The following is an 18,179-nucleotide window of genomic DNA, read 5'->3' on the forward strand; positions in this document are numbered from 1 at the left end:
CCCCCCCCCCCCCCCACGTCAGGCTCTGAGCATTCAGCAGAGCCTGCTTTGGATTCTGTGTCTCCTTTCTCAGTCCCTCCTCCGCTCACGCTCTGTCTCATTCTGTCTCTCAAAAATAAATAAATGTAAAAAAAATACATAAAAATAATAAAATAAGATCTACACTCTAAAAAAAGCCCCAAAAAGCCTTGATATAAATTGGTAAAGTTCACAGCCTGCATAAGTCTAGGTAAGTTAAACTGAAGTTGAAGCTCTCTAACAATATTATATCAAAGAAACCATTCTAGAGCTTACAATATTGTTTCTCTTTCCATACTCCAAAAGGTCAGGAGCTGTCAGGGTAGAATGCAATTATCAAATGCATTCAAGAGTAGACAAGGAAGTAAGGAATATTTGGTAGTGGGGGGAGGGGAGGTGCAGGTTGGTAATATATAAAAGTAGCCACCAGAGCCACTGTTCATTTTGAAGGTATTTGTTAAGCTAGATGTGCTTTGAGCACCTGTTTTAGCCTCATGGGGCTTGAGTATCTTCCTAGTGTGGGGAGTCCAATAGGGTACCCCTCATAACCTGGCATTCCAAAGTGATTCAAGGGAAACTGATTGTCTCAAACACTGGAGCAGATTTGGAGGTGGGGTGGAGCAGAAATCCTCCTTGAGGATTCATAAATACAAGTCAGTCTCCCATGGGTGGTCTGAAAAATTTCAAGTTGAGATTTAGTATGAAAGGGTCCTGAATGACTGCCAGAAATATACCCAACAATAAATGCATATTCTTTCCAGAGAACTCTTCTTTTCAGATCTCATTACATTTCCACAGATAAAACTCCAAGGATCAGGTAAGATAAAAAGAAATCACCACACATAGAAAAAACAAGAGACCATATGTAACGGCCTTAAGAAGAAAATCAGGTAGTAGAAACAAACTCACAGGTGCTTCAGAAATTGGAATTATTAGAAATAGAATCTAAAACATGTATGATAAATATATTTTAAGAAATTAAGGAAAGGCTTAAAATATGGATGAAGACAAAGCAGATCTAAAATAACCAAGCAGAACTTTAGAAATGAAAATAATATACACTAAAAACTAAACAGATAGATTTAACAGATGGTGAGACAAAGCCAGAGAAAGAATTAGTGAAGAGAAGAATATTTGCAAAATTATCCAGAATTCAGTGTAGAAAGATAAGAAGAAAGAAACTATGAAAGAAATGTTAGGAAATATGTAGGGTAAATGAGAATGTGTATATAGAGTCCCAGAAGGAAAGGAGAGAAAGAATGGAGTTCAGAATTTTCCAGGACTGATGAAAATCACTTTTCATCAGTTTTAAAGGTCCTTGTGTTGTCTGGCAGAAGGCTGATGGATTGATAAACTCAGAATTTAATGAGTTAAAATTTGCCTGTTAAAATTAGGACAAACAATATATATATTAGATTCCAGTATATATATATTAGATTCCAAACTGGAATCTAAGAGAAGTGGAAGCATTAAAAAAAATCAATAATCCCAAAGAAGGGAATGGGAAAGAAAAAAATATAGATCAGAAAAAAATAAATGGGGAGCACAACATTAGATGGCAAAAATAAATCTAAATATATCAGCGGTTATAAAACATGCAAGGAGCTAAATGCTTGATCTAAGAGTTGAAGATTATTAGACTAGACTAAAAGTCAAAATTAACACGAATTAGATAAATCTGAAGTGTAATGACTTAGAAAGTTTCAATATAATAGGATAAAAAGAGTTATAGTAATACTAGGCAAATACTAATCAGAAGAAAGCAATTTAAGGGTGTCTGAGTGGCTCAGTAGGTTGGGCATCTGAGTCTTGGCTTCTTAGGTTGTGATCTCACGGTTTGTGGGAGGGAGCCCTGTGTTGGGCTCTGCACTGACAGCACAGAGCCTGCAGGCTCACTCCATCAAAATAAATAAACTAAAAAATAAATTTTTTTAAAAAGAAGAAAGCCATTTATATGCTAAGACAAAAGCATTACTAGAGTTAAAGAAAGTCATAGCAAAATGATAAATTAACCAGGCAAATAAAATAATTATAAACTGGTTTGCATATTATAACACGCCCCCCAACTATACAAGGCAAAAATTGACAGAACTATAAATTGATATGACAAATGTACCAACATATCAGGAGATGTTAACTCATCTCTTCCATGAATGAATTGTCAAGCAGATGCAAGTTCAGTAATAGAAGATATCAATAACACAATCATAGTAATAGAAGATATCAATAATAGAACCACAATGCATGATCAAGGTCTTTTGTCTGTTGCTGTTTTTTTTGTTTTTTAGGAGCTGCGGCCTTCTAATTTAATTTGAGAAAAACAAACAGGTTTAGAGAGATTGAAAGTTCCTCATAATGGCCACTGAAGTTCTAAATTACTTTTGGTTAAGTTGATCCATTTAGTTTAGAAATGTACATGAGGAAGGATCATAGTTTTTAAACATAAAACCACCAGGGTCCCTAGGAACCGGGGAGGCGGGGGGAACCACCACTCACAAAGCATTTTGATGACTGGGATTCCATTTCTTAGAGGGTTTTTTTCTAGAGCAAAGAGAAAAATTCCTCAACAGCACAATTTCAACAGGAACATCCTAGTTCCAGAAGGAATCAGACCAAAGGCCAGAACAGTCTGGTTCTGAAAAGGAATTGGATTGAAGGCCAACACACTTCCAACAGGCATAGTTCCACTAGAAACAATCTGGTTCTGCAAAGGAGTCAGACCAAAGAACAAACAAGTACTCTCAGGAAGGGTAGGCCTTCAAAATGGAACCTGAGTGAAACAGGGAGAGCTGAAACACAGAGAGAGCAGAGCTCTAAATTTGGGAAAAAAACTTACCCTCAAACTCCAGGGTTGGCAACTAAGCAGTGGGCTCAATTGGCTCTGTGGTATCTGTTTGCTCACCAGCCTCAGAATTGCTGGGGGTCTTCTCTCGATCCCACTTCTGATCACAAAGTAATATTCACCTTAAAAATAAAACTGTCATTTTTTTTTTTTTACCAGCAAAAATAAGTGTATTTGGGAATAACAGAGAATTGCAATTTGGGATAAGCAAGCTATGGAAAAACCATAGGCAAGATCTGACCAAGGACGTATTTTTGAAATACCTTGCCCGAGAACTGCTGAATATATAAACACATGCAAACAATTTAAAATAAGCTTAAAACATTAAAAGAGACTAATACTTTATAGACAGTGTTCTCTGATAACAATATAGACAATGTTCTTTGACAACTTTGGTCCCCAAAAAATGTTAATACCAGTTGCTAAATAGAAAATATTACTGCTGAAATATGATCTTGTGAAGATGTAACATCAACTTGAAGGTTTTCCTTGTGCACAACTACTCTATCAGTCATATAATAGTTCCATATGAAATAAGTAGTGCTAAAATTAAACCACTGGCTTCAATAAACATACCACCAAAATAAGTGTATAAAATTTTCCTTTTACAGTAATTTTTAACAAATCGTGCAAATTGTGTCCATCTGTGTCTCTATCCTTCTACCTCAGTAATATCAGAATAGACAAATCTCCTCATGTCAGCCTAAAAGCTGGTTTAAAGAGTTGCTTTGTGTGTGCATATGCAGTGTTTTCCCTTCATAAATACTTAAGATAAATTGAAAAAGATAACAATTTTATATTATGCAGAGGTACAACTGTCACTTAAATCCCAGCAAATGGATAGAGAAAACAATTGTATTAATATTTCCTTACCACTAATTAAAAACTCCTGATGTAGGCATTCCAGGTACATTTTCGGTTTTTTTTTCTTTTTCTCCTTTGGTAAAGAATTAATTATAATGAAAGAAGAAGTTTGAGAACTTTAGTAACAGTTGGAGCAGAAGTGGTTTTTAGTTTGGAGAATTTTTTTTCAAGGTTTTGGACTATGGTAACTTTTTTAGGTAGAAAAAAGCTTCATTTGGAAAAAAAAATTATGTGGTATAGATGGCCTAATTGTGAAACTGAAATCCACAGAATAATTTCTTAAAAGATCACACAAATGTGTAGTGCTTTTTAACTTGAATATCACGTTGTTCATGTGACCTACAAGTAATAATTCCCATTTTACAAATGTAGGAACCGAGAAACTGAAGTGTCTCACCCCAAGTCAAGCTATGATGGCACATCATGCTTAAATCTAATTTTGTTTCCCTATTATGTCCTGACCTTATTTTTGACTGTTAGGTCTGTGGCTATGAAATATATTTCACTTTGTTGACCAAGTAACACCTTTGGCAAGAATGTTTAAGATCTGAATACTGTGTTTAATGTTAGGTTTTTGCTTCTGAATTCTTTAATTCCCAAAACTCCTTGTATGACTTTTTATGTCTCATGACTCACACCCTATTCATACCACATTTGGTTTCCTCTCACCATCTTGCCTTTTGCATGAATAAGTTCTGAAGCAACCCCTATTTGGATGAAAAACACTGTGGCCATGTGTCAAGGTGGTAACGTTAGCGGGAGAAGCCTTCTCCAGAAGAGCCTGTGCAATCTCTTAAATGTGCATTGTGAAACTTTTTCTAGATTCTCTTCCCAGTTGATTCTAGATAAAAGGCAGAAGAACACGGAGAGCCAGTACCCGGTAGCAGTGAATATCAGCATCAAGCAGACCTGTTCTGAAATCCAGCTTTGCCATTACCCACTGGATTAGGTTGGCCTGTTTCTTCATCTATAAAATGCTGATGCAATTTATCTATCACACAGAGTTATGGCAAGTACTGTGACAATGCACATAACCTGTTTAACAGGTACTTCAGTGCCCTGTAAATCTTATTTTTAGATCAGCCCCTCTCACCCTCAGTTGGGCCCTCTCTGAGATTCCTAGACTGCAGTTCTATGAGGCTTGCCGCTTGGAGAATGTGTCCAAAGTGAGTCCTTGGTATGCTGCAGTCCTGTGGCATAAGAACGTCTGGCTTCCATATGTGCAGCGAGTGGAGCACTAGCATTTTGCTACTTGACAAGGCTATTTAGCAGGTGCACGTGTCTGAGCATTCCTGAATCAGGAGGGGGGCAGCTCTGGATTTCAGAGAGCAGTAACCGGGACACAGCTGGAGTGAGGCAGGAGCCAAGAGCATCAACTTGAGCTCCGAATGTGCAGTCTGAAACGAAATGAAACGGCCTAAAACGAAGAAGGTTCTAGCAAAAAATATCTATTAATTAGTGATCCAATTCCGTGTGCATGTGGTGTGGAAAATACTGCAAATCGAGGTACCTTTTCAGTTACTTTGCTTTTGGGGTGGGTCGTAGCCCTGGAGCCTGGACTGGACTCAGAAAGGAAGTCCGCTGGTCCGGGGCTGAGGACACAGGGGGCACCTTGCGTTTCTGGCTCGGTTACAGAGCGGTACGTGGCTCATCCGGGCAGACACTTGCGCTCCCCTCGACCCTCCGGCCCGCGGAGGACCCCGCCCAGTGTCTTCCTGAGGCTCCGGCCCGCGGGCCGCGCGGCCCAGGTGAGCCTGGNGACTGTGGGCTGTCTGCGTCTTGCTGGTGTCCGGGAGGGCGTCAGCGTTGAGGTTAAGCGATTCATATTTAAACTGTTTTCCTAACGCGAAGATAACCGTTTCATTTTTAAGTGTAGTTGTCAGTTTATCTGAGAGGTTTTCCTCCAATTTTTTCAGTCAATTGGCCTCTGATACTTGCTTACATAGGTGCTAGGTGTATGCATGGTACTTGCAAAATGGTATCCAATTAGATAGTATTTTTATGTGTTTGCTAAAGTACACATTACTGGGTATTTTTCATCTGGACATTGATTATGTAGAAAGCGATTTGTGTGAGTTTTACGTGTTTTTTTCCTAAAGTTACTTCGCAAAGATGTTCTTCCTCCTTTACTCCCTGTTCACACCCCTCCCCCCGTTTAAAATAATGAATACTATTTATATTTGTATTAGTATGGAAGGCTTGTTAGATTTCACAGTGTAATTGAATCAGTATTTACTTTTTTGCACCTGAGAGAGATTTTAAAAAATATTAAGGAAATGGGAAAATTATGTGATTTAGAATTATTTACTTAAGTGTTTGATATGGGAGGGGGCAGCATAAGTGATTTAAAAGGTATACTTTTTGACATTAATTGGATTATGAGGGAGGAGGTCACCTAAGTCTGTATTTTTTCCATTGAAACAGGTTAATAGTGGGAGGGCTGAGGATATGTATATTTCCAAATTAACATATATAGCTTGTTACTCCCTGTTATCTTAGATTCTTGTAATAAGTTTAGAAAAGTTAATGTTTATTTAGAAGCCAAAACTGGCATTAGCTTATTAAACCAAGTGCATATTAAAAACAGCCAGCTTGCAAAGACACTAAGGTCTCCTTAGCAAAAATAAGAGTAACACTTTGGTCACGTGGACATTGTAGTCTCAGATTTTGCCTCTTATCTTCCAGCAGAAAGAGATTAAAACAGAACTATGTCAGAAAATGTGTAGGTTTAAACTCGCTTTTTGAAATTAAGCTAATGAATAGGTTGAATGTATGAAAAGTTAGTAAAGAAGGGGATAACTTCAGAATGAAGCAAAGAAACCTTTTGTTGCTAGTGGGAAAATCTAATATTGAGGCAGATATCTAATTTCTCCAAAGATAATTGACATAAAACCAGATTTTTGTTGTTAGCCTTGCGGTTTATGTATGGTTTGCTACTTTAAACATGCATGGCAGTAATTACATCTCAACAGAAGCATATGCAAAGTGTCACATTTAAGGAGCGTTGTAACTTTTATGGTGGTCTAGAATGTGTAGGTGGAACTCGATATTCATCATTTATACGTATATTGCAAATCCTTTAAAAAAAAAAAAAGCCTAAAAAAAAGCCTGAGAACGTTCTGGCCAGCTTTGTTTGCAGGAAAAGGTGGAGATACTTAGGAATATACTGGCTTTCCAGTTTTGATTCAATGAGATAAAGTCAGTGCTTTACATTTTTACAGTACTTAATACTTTGTAAAGTACTTCCATATATATTAGTTGGTATATAATCCTCACAGTTATTCTTCAAAGTGAACAAAGCACCATATAGGTGAAAAAACAGGCTGAGGTTAAATGTTTGCCGCAGGTCTCAGAATTCCTAAGCCTCTAACATTACTGAATTGGGAAAAAACTGTTATTTTCTACATTGTGCTCATCTAGTTTAATGGAATATATTGCATCGAGAACAAGATTAGTTTTTTGAGTTAAGAAAACATAAACTCTGCAGAGATATTGATTTGTTCTAAATATAACAAAATTCTTTTTTCTTTTAGGGAAAATCCAGAGAGGACCTTTGACTTGGTATTGAACGTGAAGTGTCATGCCTCTGAAAATGAAGGTATGTGTATTTTGTTAGTTCTTAAAATAGTTGAGTCTATCAATAATAAGTGTTAGTGTGGTAGACTACTAGAACATAATGGTATTGGGATAATGGTGGTACTAAATGTATGTTCTGAATGTAGCCTCTTAAGCTGCTGTTAATAAAATAGATGCTAGGTCTTTGCCATGAGATTGTAGGAATCACGAATGTTGCCTATAGAGCTTAACTTTCAGGTGTACATTAAGGCCATGGAACTCAGCTTTACCATTTGTTGGCAGAATGATGATTAGTTTTGACAGTAGGGCACACTTGTCATTTTCTTCCATTTGTCTTTGAAAACTTAGCTCCTTTTTTAAACATTAGTGGAAATTCTCCTGCCAGGATGATGGGAGCCACACCAGGCCCCTTCTAAGGTTTCCGGAATGCAGAGTGCAGACTTGAGTAGCCCCTTCTGTTGGATTTACTCCAGTAGCAAAGCACTTTCTGAGGGAGGTAAATAATAGTGTGACATTACTTGGAACGGTTTGAGCTTTCAGTTCTATATTATTTCCTGAAAAGAACACTTTTGTCAGTTTTTTCCCCGCCAGTTTGTTATATGCAATATACGTGCATCGGGGGGAGGTGTGGTACAAACGAAGAACTCTCTCTCTTACTTCCCTTTTGATGTGCCCTTGTGTGGTATGTTTTCATGGATATCTCTGCAGTGTGTGATTTCACTTACAGTGTACTCAGATTGTAGGTAAATCATGGTGATTAAGTGTGGGATTTTGTGGAGACTACTTGCCCACTCTAAAGACTTGGTCGAGGGGCGCCTGGGTGGCTTAGTCGGTTAAGCGTCCGACTTTCACTTAGGTCATGATCTCACGGTTTGTGGGTTCGAGCCCCGCGTCGGGCCCTGTGCTGACTGCCAGCTCGGAGCCTGGAGCCTATTTCAGAGTCTGTGACTCCCTCTCTCTGACCCTCCCCTGCTCATGCTGTGTCTCTCTCTCTGTCTCCTAGAAATAAATAAAACATTTAAAAAAAAAAAAATAAAGACTTGGTCGAAGGTCTGCCGACACTCTTAGCCCTAGAATCTGGCCAGCAATTATATGCTCTTCAGCAATTTGGAGCTGCACACCTTAAAATAGAGGAGCCCAACCCAGCTTGTGGTGAAATGGACCTGGCTAATTTTAGGTACAAAGTCACACATGTGCCTGACCCCACCAGCCGTGCCTACTATCCTTCTGGCCTCTATGAACTATGGCTGTGATCAGGTTTGTCCCCAGGCAAAGAGGGAGCCTACCTAGGTTGTAGGGAGCTTTTTCAAATTAAAAAGGTTATCTTTTGTTTTCCTACATGTATTAAAGTTAGTCTGTTTATATTCTTTCCAGGCACAGCTAAGTTCTCTTTGAAGACTGAAATGGATACATTATTTTTTCAGCTCCAATTTAAATCTGTTCTTTAGTGTATTTATGGTGTGAATAAGTCTTCAGAATACCTTTGCCATAACATTGGCTGAGGTGGGTAATCCTCACCTGATGTGTTTGTAAAACAGGCTGAATTCCTTTGGAAAACATAATTACTTTATAATTTTAAATGCATGCCAAAGTGATTTTGTTACAAGGATCAATCTGGCTTATATAACGCTGATCTGTATCACGTGTCAAAGAGATTGTGACCTTTCCATAATGACTTCTGAGTGTTTTGCTCCTTCCTTCCTCCCTTTGCCCTTTGCCATTTTTTTAGGAACTAGTTATTCCAGTTTTTATCTTCTACTTCTGCCCTTCTTTTATTCCTTACTTGCCTTTTTGCTGTTATTGTTTAAATCACTAATTAGAAGCCTCTTCATTTGTATTTTAATAGTTTATCGAGCAGAGTGAAGTTGGGAATATGACAAATGGCTAAAATAAACACTTTAGCCTCTCTGTAGGTTGCAATGAATCCATTCCACCCATGTATTCCATTAATATGACTCCTGGGCAGCAAATTCTAAAGATTTAAAAACAATTTTTTTAACATTTATTTAAAAATGTTAGTTAAATGTTATTTAAAAACAGAGAGATGGAGCATGAGTGGGGGAGGGGTACCGAGAGAGGGAGACAGAATCTGAAGCAGGCTCCAGGCTCTGAGCTGTCAGCACAGAGCCCGACACGGGGCTTGAATTCATGAACCGTGAGATCATGACCTGAGCTGAAGTTGGATGCTTAACCGACTGAGCCACCCAGGCTCACCTCTAAAGATTTTTAATAAAGCTGACGTCAACTATATTAAAGGCATAAGAAACTGTCTTTTTTAAAATTGTGACTTAAATAGTATGACTATGACTAATCTTTTTGGGTCTAAAAAGTTATTCTTTTTGTGCTTTAAAAAGTAATACCACTCTATAACTAAAATTTTGTTAGATTGAGAGTTTTATGTTTCTAAATGTTTTTATTAATTTTCTACTTTATTGATAAATATTAAAGGGAAAATGACCAGAAATTATTTAAGAGTTATTGGAATATTCCTATTTAACTGTCAATAAAACCTGTTTAATGAATCTGATATATGCATCAGTTTGTTTAAAATAGGATAGTTTTTGTTGTTGTTTTGTTTTTTGCTAGTCTTTAAACGAAGATGATGACATTCTTATACAGTAATAAGCCTGGAAAACAAAATGTGTAAGTTAAGATGTTTGGGGCACAAATGTAAAGCCAATTTAAGTAATGAATGAACTTGATAGTTCATATAAGAGGAAGTCTGGAAGTAGGGTCATCAAAGATCCAGGTTCTTTCTGTGTCTCAGCTCTGCCACTCATAGTGGTATCCTTAAAGATTTAAATTCCTGGTTATAGGGTGGTTGTCAAGAGAATTTGGAACTCTACTTTCTCTGTTATGACCTTGGGAGTAACAGACACTGGCTTTTCATGGAACTCTGTTTAGAGCCAGAACATTTCTTTCCCAGAAACTTCCACAGCATTGGATCTCAGTGGCCTCAGTTGGCATGGGCCTAACCGCTCCAAAAATAATCATTGGTGGAGTAGTGATAGAGGGATGAGTGGCAAGTGGCAATTATCATGATTGATTATTACTAAACAACTGGCTAGGAACAGATGTTGGGAAATCCATTAACATGCTCTCTGTACTTCTTAGAATATTAGTTTATTTTTTGAAGATTATCTTTTGATCCAGTAGAAAATGCTATGTTCAGGGTAAACTTGTTTTATGCTAAGATTGGTGATATTGCATGAAGATAGTTGGCATGTTTCTCTTGTTCACTTTCTAATAGGTTTAAAGTTCTTTTATCTTGTACAGTTTACTTCACAAATATCTTCAGAGACCAATTACTATTTAAGTTTTAGTTGGTTACTTGAAATGGTATTAGTTGCTGAAATATAACTTAATATAGCCAGCTCTGATAAAGGGGTGATCGTCATCTGATTGATTGCTATTTGAACTTGCTTCGAAGACATGATGTTGATTTTTTGACAACACATCTCAAACACTGAGAAATAGTGTCATATGGAGGCCTCCCCAATTAAAAAATTGCCATGAGAGTAGTTGGTAGTGTTTCTCTATTGTGTCCCCTTGTGTTAGTAGAATTGCTGCTTATGGTGTGTGACACACTGGTTGGCCCATATTTTCATGGATGTTTCCCAGGCGGGACAACTCCCCTAGTAACTTCTGCTGCAACTATCCAAGAGTGAAGTGCCAGAATTTAGATCTTAATACTCTTCCTGGTAGATTTCCAAGGGAATTGCTATTGTTGCTCTTCTCTTTGCTGTCTTTCATATTTCCCAGCAGTCAGCAAAGTACAGCCAGCAGTGATGGCCTCTCCTCAATTCTAATAGCAGAATTTATTGTTACCACACTGCCCCTACATTCCCCAAAGTGATTCAGGACTTCAGGGAACCGAAAAGTAACACTTCCTCAATGCCGAGTTGAAGATGCCTCCTCTTAGGGTTTTTTCTTTCAGGCAGTGGCCATGGTACTCTAGCTTTCTCTTTTACATTTTGTTGAGAGCTCTACCTCCAGCAGCAGCAGCAGCAGCAGCAGCAGCAGCAGCAGCAGCAGCAGCAGCAGCAGCAGCAGCAGCAGCACGACTGCTAATACTCACATAGCACTTTGTGCGGTGCCCAATTCTAGCTGTTCTGCATGTGCTAACTATATAAATCTCATGAACATCCTATGGGAAGGAGGTACTTATCTTCATTTTGCACATGAGGTAACCGAAACACAGAGAAATGAAGAAACTTGCCCAAGTAGTCTCACTACAGAGTCTGATTAGTCTCACTCCAGAGTCTGTATTTTAATCTGCTTTTTAATAGACTTAATCTAATTTTAAAATTCTGCTCTATTGCCTCTCATTGTATAGTAACCTCAAATCAGCCAGGACAGGCTGCATTGTTACCATGCGAGGAAATATTAGGGTATAAACTACATGTGGTGCAGGTATATATTTTTTTAAACAGGAATACAGTGTCTTCCCTGAAATTAATGAATCCAGGGTAATTCCACATAAAAAATTACTGAGCTTTTCCCTTGTGGTTATTGATGCTGGCTCAGGATATCCCCCTTCCCCACACCATTCTTTTTTTAAGATGTTTGTCTCTGTGTTTGATGAATCTTTTAATTTCTTTTTAATGTTTATTTTACTTTTGAGAAACAGAAAGACAGGGCATAAGTCGGGGAGGGGCAGAGAAAAGGTGACACAGAATCTGAAGCAGGCTCCAGACTCCATGCTGTCTGCATAGAGCCCGATGCAGGGCTTGAACACACGAACTGTGAGATCATGACCTAAACTGAAGTGGGATGCTTAACCGACTGGGCCACCCAGCTGCCCCAGTGAATCTTTGATTTAATAGCTCTAGTTATTTATTAGTAGTTTTCACACATCTTTAGCAAATTTTGTTTTCTATATTCCTTTCTCCTTTCCTAATTTCTCTTAAACAAATCTCCCTTTGCTACTGACTTTTTACTTTATAAACCTATCCAACTCAGTATCAAGTTATCCCCCTTTCTGATCTCTAGTTATGTTAAACAGCTTAACTGCCTCTTACTCTTTTCTTAAATGAGAACCTTAGGCCAGAGAATCCTAACTTACTAACCCCCATGCCCTTCACAAGAAAGGGCATTTCTTTTTTTTTAAAATTTTTAATGTTTTTTTATTTCTGAGAGAGAAAGGCAGCGTGAGCACGGGAGGGTCAGAGAGAGAGGGAGATACAGAATCTGAAGCAGGCTCCAGGCTCTGAGCTAACTGTCAGCAAAGAGACTGATGTGGGGCTCGAACCCACGAACTGTGAGATCATGACCTGAGCCCAAGTCAGACGCTGAACTGCCTGAGCTATCCAGGTGCCCCAAGAAAGGGTATTTCTTTTTTTTTTTTTTTAATTTTTTTTTAATGTTTTATTTATTTTTAGGAGAGAGGGAGAGACANCAAGAAAGGGTATTTCTAAGCTCACTTTTGTATTTGATGAATGCAGAAGTGATCCTGTCGGGATGCTGTATTTTAGCATTTACTGCTCCTGTAGATATGTCTGATACAGTAGTATGTAGACGTGCAGCTGGGTCTGAGTGTCTGCCCTGCTTAAAATAAATTGTTTAAGAACTGGGTCTTGGGGCGCCTGGGTGGCTCGGTTAAGCGTCTGACTTTGGTTCAGGTCATGATCTTGCGTTTCGTGGGTTCAAGCCCAGTGTCGGGCTCTGTGCTGACAGCCAGCTCAGAGCCTGGAGCCTGCTTCGGATTCTGTATCTCCCTCTCTCTGACCCTCCTCTGCTCACGCTATTTCTCAGAAATAAATGAAAACATTAAAACAATTATTAAAAAAAAGAACTGGGCCATTATTAATTTGTATCTTTGGGGGGGGGGGAACCTTAGCACTGTACCTGGCATGTTAAGTGAATATGTACAGAATGAATAGAAGAAATTGGACCTAGCATAGGCCCTGGCCATTGGTCAAATAAATGTTGATCAGATTAATTTACTGAGAGCTACTTGTTGTAGAAGTGATCTTAAATTTGTGCTGGTATGACAAAAGCAGGGACAATAGAAATAGATGACCATGTATATCTTGGACCAGGGGCTTATTTTGGGATACTCTGTGCTTAAGCTCTTTCCATTCAGGACCTACATCTGCTTGCTCTCTTCTCCCAACATAAGATTTATTGGGACGATTGCTATATATGTGTGCTTTGGAGTCTACCTTAAAGCCCATTTATACCCATCCACACCTACCCAAACCCCAATAAAACCCTAACATTTAGAAAGTAGAACTTTGATGAAGCATACATATAGTAAAGTGCTCTAGCAGACTTTACATATTGCCCAACATGGAAGAAAAATCTGTGAGTAAAGTGCGGTTTTCATGTTTTGGCTCTGGCTTTGTGTTCGCTGCAGAGCTGTCCTTCTCCATCTAGATGCACGGGAATAATTTAGAGTCATTGTGACTCCAAATATTATTGCCTTTACATCATAGATTGTTGAAGAAAATGAAACTATTTTCCCATATTTGCTAACCAGGGATAAAATTTAATGTGGTTCTTTGGAACTATATCTTTGAGGTATGCCATTTTTTGTTTTATTATAGAAGATTTAGGAATAACTGTACTTTTATGCTGTGCTTTGGAGCGTTATGTGCTCCTTGACATAGCTCCCTGCAAGTGTAAAAAGCAAGTCAGGTTTCAATGTTCAGTGTTTGTTGACTGATACCTTAGTAGGGGTGCTGCAGAGTTTGATTTTGGTAGTTTGATTATGACATATTGCGTTAGGTACTGATAAGTTCACATGTTCTTCAGTTTTGCTGCTTTAATCCAAGGTCACTTCTTGGGTTTTAATGTTGAATGTGCACTGTTCCATGTGGGGGACGGTGCCTCTGCTGCCCTCTCCTTCACAGTGGTGCACTGAGGACTGTTGCCCGGGCACTGCCGTGTTGCCACAGGGCCACAAGTTTGTTCAAGGTTTTTCCCTGCAACAGTCTTGTTTCCTTTACCTTCAAGGTGATACATTCCTCATATTCTCTTAATAATCTCTTGTTGGGAGGATTTTCTTAGACTCAAATAATATCCCCCTTTCTTTGCCTCCAGATTTTTATGTTTGATTTGCAAGGTGGCAGACAATAATTTACCTTTTAAAATATATTAAAAAAAATTTTTTTTTAAGATTTACTTATTTTTGAGAGAGCATGAGTGAAGGAGGGGCAGAGAGAAGAGACACAGAATCCAAACCAGCCTCCAGGCTCTGGGCAAACGTTCAGCACAGAGCCTGATGCGGGGCCCAAACCCATGAACCATGAGATCATGACTTGAGCCAAAGTTGGACACCCAACCAGCTGAGCCACCCAGGTGCCCCTGATGCACAGAGCCTGATGCAGGGCCCAAACCCATGAACCATGAGATCATGACTTGAGTCAAAGTCGGACACCCAACCAGCTTAGCCACCCAGGCGCCCCTAAAATATACATTGTAAAGTGTAGGTACAGTATTAACAATAGGCATTTTTGGGATACTTTAAGCAGACAGCCAGAGTATTATTTTAAATAACAATGAAAACCAAAGGCATTAAGTGTGAAGTATGTTCTCCATCAGTTCCAAAATAAATCTTTCTTCCCTGGAAATACTTCTTAATATTTAACTTTCAGATTTTTTTTTTTTCCATTTTCAAACTCCTAGGGTTATGCTCAAGTAATATTAGAGAAACTGGGAGAGATTCTTTTTTTAAAGGTATTTTTTACTTGAGCCAGAAAGCATTACAGATAGCTTTGAGAACCCCCTAAAATAAAATACTCTGGTGTTCCCCTATGTTGTTAAGTTGAATAGTTTTCCTTTTGTATTTATTTTGGGTATAGTTAGACTCTCAGCTTATATAAATTAAGGATAAGTTGACTTATTCCAGGTAGTGATTTAATTTTATCTGTAGAAAAGGGTGTGTTGTTTCATGCTTCTCTGGTGGTTCAGTCATTTTTGCTTTGTGGGGTTCAGTCAAAGTTACTTTTCAATTGATTTTTTTTTTTAGAAGTATTTAAGGAAGTTCATACTATGTGGGGTCTTATGGTGTACTGCAGAAGAGAACAATGGAATAATAAAACTGGAAGTTTCCTTAAAGAACACCTCGTACCACCCACTAGAGGAGAATTGGCTTTGATGGTCCTTAGAGTTACAGGTGTCACTGTCATCATGCTGTCCCGTGACTGCATAAAGATGCTTGCTAGGAGCATTAAACAGGCCTACTCCATGCCAAGCACACTAGTTTTAAAGCTACCCCTCTTCTCACTACTCTTCAAATAACAATTTCTTTAAGTAGCTGGTGTTACTTAATGTATTTATCTGATTAAAGTAATTCACAGTGAGGTGTGAACAACTGATAGAAAGCCCTCAAGGGAACATTTTCATTTTAAAGAAAGCCTTATAAAGTCAAATTAATTAAAAAGGTGCGGTTGGCTTATCGTGGGAAGATCTCTGAACTAAAGATCGAATGTACCTCTGTCAGTTTCTAGTTAGGTTTTACCATTTCTTCCCCCATCTATATTGACACTCCATTTGTAATTTGTGATTAACAGCTTTAATAAGTGTGTAAGTAGATTTATGTATTTGTTCAGTGAATTCCGGTAAGATTATTTTTTGTTTATGTTTTCAGTTAGTAAAATAAAGCTGTATGTAGCGTATGGTTATAAAGCCTTATTTGTTTTATTTTTTTCTGATTAGGCATCTATTTAGATGTTTCATAGAAATAGTAATAAACAATTACATTTTAGTATTTACATCAGTAAATGTGCTTATAGCCTACATTTCTAGCTTATCCTCATGGCGACCATATGAAATAGGGACTGTAAACCTTTTCCTAAAGATGAGGAAATGGAGGCTCAGAAAAGTTAAATAGCTTGCTGACGTCACACAGCTCTAAGAGGTGGAATTAATATTTGAACCTGTATTTTTGATTCTAGAGCCTGAATCAACAATTATATCGCGTTGTCTTTCAAATACAATAGCCATCTTTTAAAAATAGCGTTGAAATTTTCCTCAGCAATTTTGAAAAGCCGCCCTTTTAGGAAATCCCCGACTAATTCTGGCTTGACCAGAGTTGTTATAATATTAATTTTTAATAGACATCAAAAGTTGACGATGAGAAGACGAGCATAAACACTGTATTAGACATTCAGCTCTCTTTTGTTCATTCATTGAATGTTTCTGAGTGTCCAGCACAGATGAAAAGCAGTTAAAAAGATGACATTCGCGGAGTTTCAAATCAGTGATTGTAACAGGGTAGGAAGGGCTGTTTGAGAGTTTGCACAGTGTAGAGGACTATGAAGAGGGACCTAACTCAGCTGTGTGTGGGGGACATAGGGGACAGTGTGAGAGATGAGACAGGGGTGAGTCAGGGATAGTCCTGAGGTGATGGCGGGAGAGACAGTTAGAATCTATCTTGTCAGCTGTCAGTTGGGTGCCAGACTATTTCTGAAGTTGTAGTTTTACTTCATCTGTGAAATCTGAAGTGAATAAGAGTAAAGAATATATTGCTTTTGGTATAAACACTTATATCTAATGAAGATGATCAAGAAGCACTCTGTATTACGGTGTAATCTGCCTTGGCAGGGGGTTGTTTGGGTTTAGTTTGGTTGACTCAGAGCCTAAAACAGCTCTGACCCAAGGAGTGTGTTCAATGTGTATTTGTTGAATGTTGAAGCACTATTTTCAAGCTACTGAAATAGCTTTTAAAGAAAAGGAATGGAAATTGTAAAAGGTATTGAAAATTTAATAATTATTGGTAAATTCATTTCTTTAAAAGTATAACAACTTTGAACTGTGAAATGTGTAGAAGTGAAGCTACAGAAGTAAAATATATAAAAAGAAGCTGCTGAGTGTTAATCCTTTTGATAACTGTTTTGTGGCAGTTATATTCTGTCTCAGACTTGATCTTTATCACCCTGATTTATGCCAACCACTGGATTTTAGGTTTTTGAGGATAAGGATCTCTTTGGATCTCTTGCGGATTTGCAGTGTCTTCCACGTGCATGATACTCAATTATTACTTGTTAAGTTATATTCTGCTATTAAAGTGAAATTAGTAAAAGATTGTGCTGTATTTTCAATACCTATTTTATATTTCTTAAGCTTTTAGAAAAACTTCAATGTAAAAGAACTTTGAAAGGCCATAGATTTTTATATCACAAGCCATTGATGCTGTATTTAAAACAGCTTTTTTTTTTTTTTTTTAAATTAGAACTGTGTTGATAAACCACAAACTCTTTAACTTAGTAGGCAGAACTGGTGAAGATCAGATAGAGCCTTTTCCTCTTTCAGTTCCTTCTTATTTATCATTTGAATCTGAAAATAAAGAGTAGAGCTATCAGTTTAGAACATCTGATGGTCTTCTGCAAATGTGTAAGTGCCCAGAAATTAGTCATTTCAAAAATAATATGTCTTGGTTTGGTAGCAGAAATGCACCAAGCATAAGGATGTGTGTAGTATCCAAATATATCATTAATTAAAATTAAGCTGTCCTTTAAATTTTTGTCAGCTGGGCGATTATAAAATTTAGCCTTCTTATTAATTTTGATCAGAGGTTATTTGAAATAATTTAGGAATGCGTGTAGGAGACATTGGTTGAAATGAAACCTAAAATAAGTCCAGGTGTGTTTTAATACACTGGCACACTGTATGTCCTCAAGGTCTCTGTGTTAAAAGTACAGTTGTTATGAAATAAACTTGTATATGGTTCAGAAAGGACTCTTAAATGGTTTTTTTGTTTGTTTGTTTTGAGATTCCAGTGTATTTTGGATATGATGTTTTGGAAGAGGAAGTTGTGTGTGTGGTTTTTTCTTTTTCTTTTTTTTTTGTTTTTGGAAGAGGAAGTTGTTTAATATTTGGGGAATTTTTTTTCAACATCTTGGTTACTGTTACTCTTTTATAGAAATTAAAATAA

General features: G+C 37.7%; 1 protein-coding gene and 1 long non-coding RNA gene across 2 annotated transcripts in view; one reads left to right on the top strand and one right to left on the bottom strand.

Moving 5' to 3' along the window:
• LOC144240710 (uncharacterized) overlaps positions 1 to 5,448 on the bottom strand; it is a 7,694-nt gene extending 2,246 nt beyond the window's left edge. The window contains exons 1-2 of the long non-coding RNA XR_013337815.1: positions 5,235 to 5,448; positions 2,855 to 2,982 (exon numbers count right to left, since the gene is read on the bottom strand). This is a non-coding gene — a long non-coding RNA (uncharacterized LOC144240710). The remainder of the gene's footprint in view (positions 1 to 2,854; positions 2,983 to 5,234) is intronic.
• The window catches only part of DENND1B (DENN domain containing 1B), a 244,586-nt gene continuing 231,529 nt past the window's right edge, over positions 5,123 to 18,179 (top strand). The window contains exons 1-2 of the mRNA XM_077775092.1: positions 5,123 to 5,230; positions 7,258 to 7,322. Coding sequence (XP_077631218.1) covers positions 5,202 to 5,230; positions 7,258 to 7,322 — 94 coding nt within the window. The 5' untranslated portion in view covers positions 5,123 to 5,201. The remainder of the gene's footprint in view (positions 5,231 to 7,257; positions 7,323 to 18,179) is intronic.

Source organism: Crocuta crocuta, unplaced genomic scaffold (assembly GCF_008692635.1).
Source record: "Crocuta crocuta isolate KB4526 unplaced genomic scaffold, BGI_CrCroc_1.0 scaffold207, whole genome shotgun sequence".
Lineage (NCBI taxonomy): Eukaryota > Metazoa > Chordata > Mammalia > Carnivora > Hyaenidae > Crocuta > Crocuta crocuta.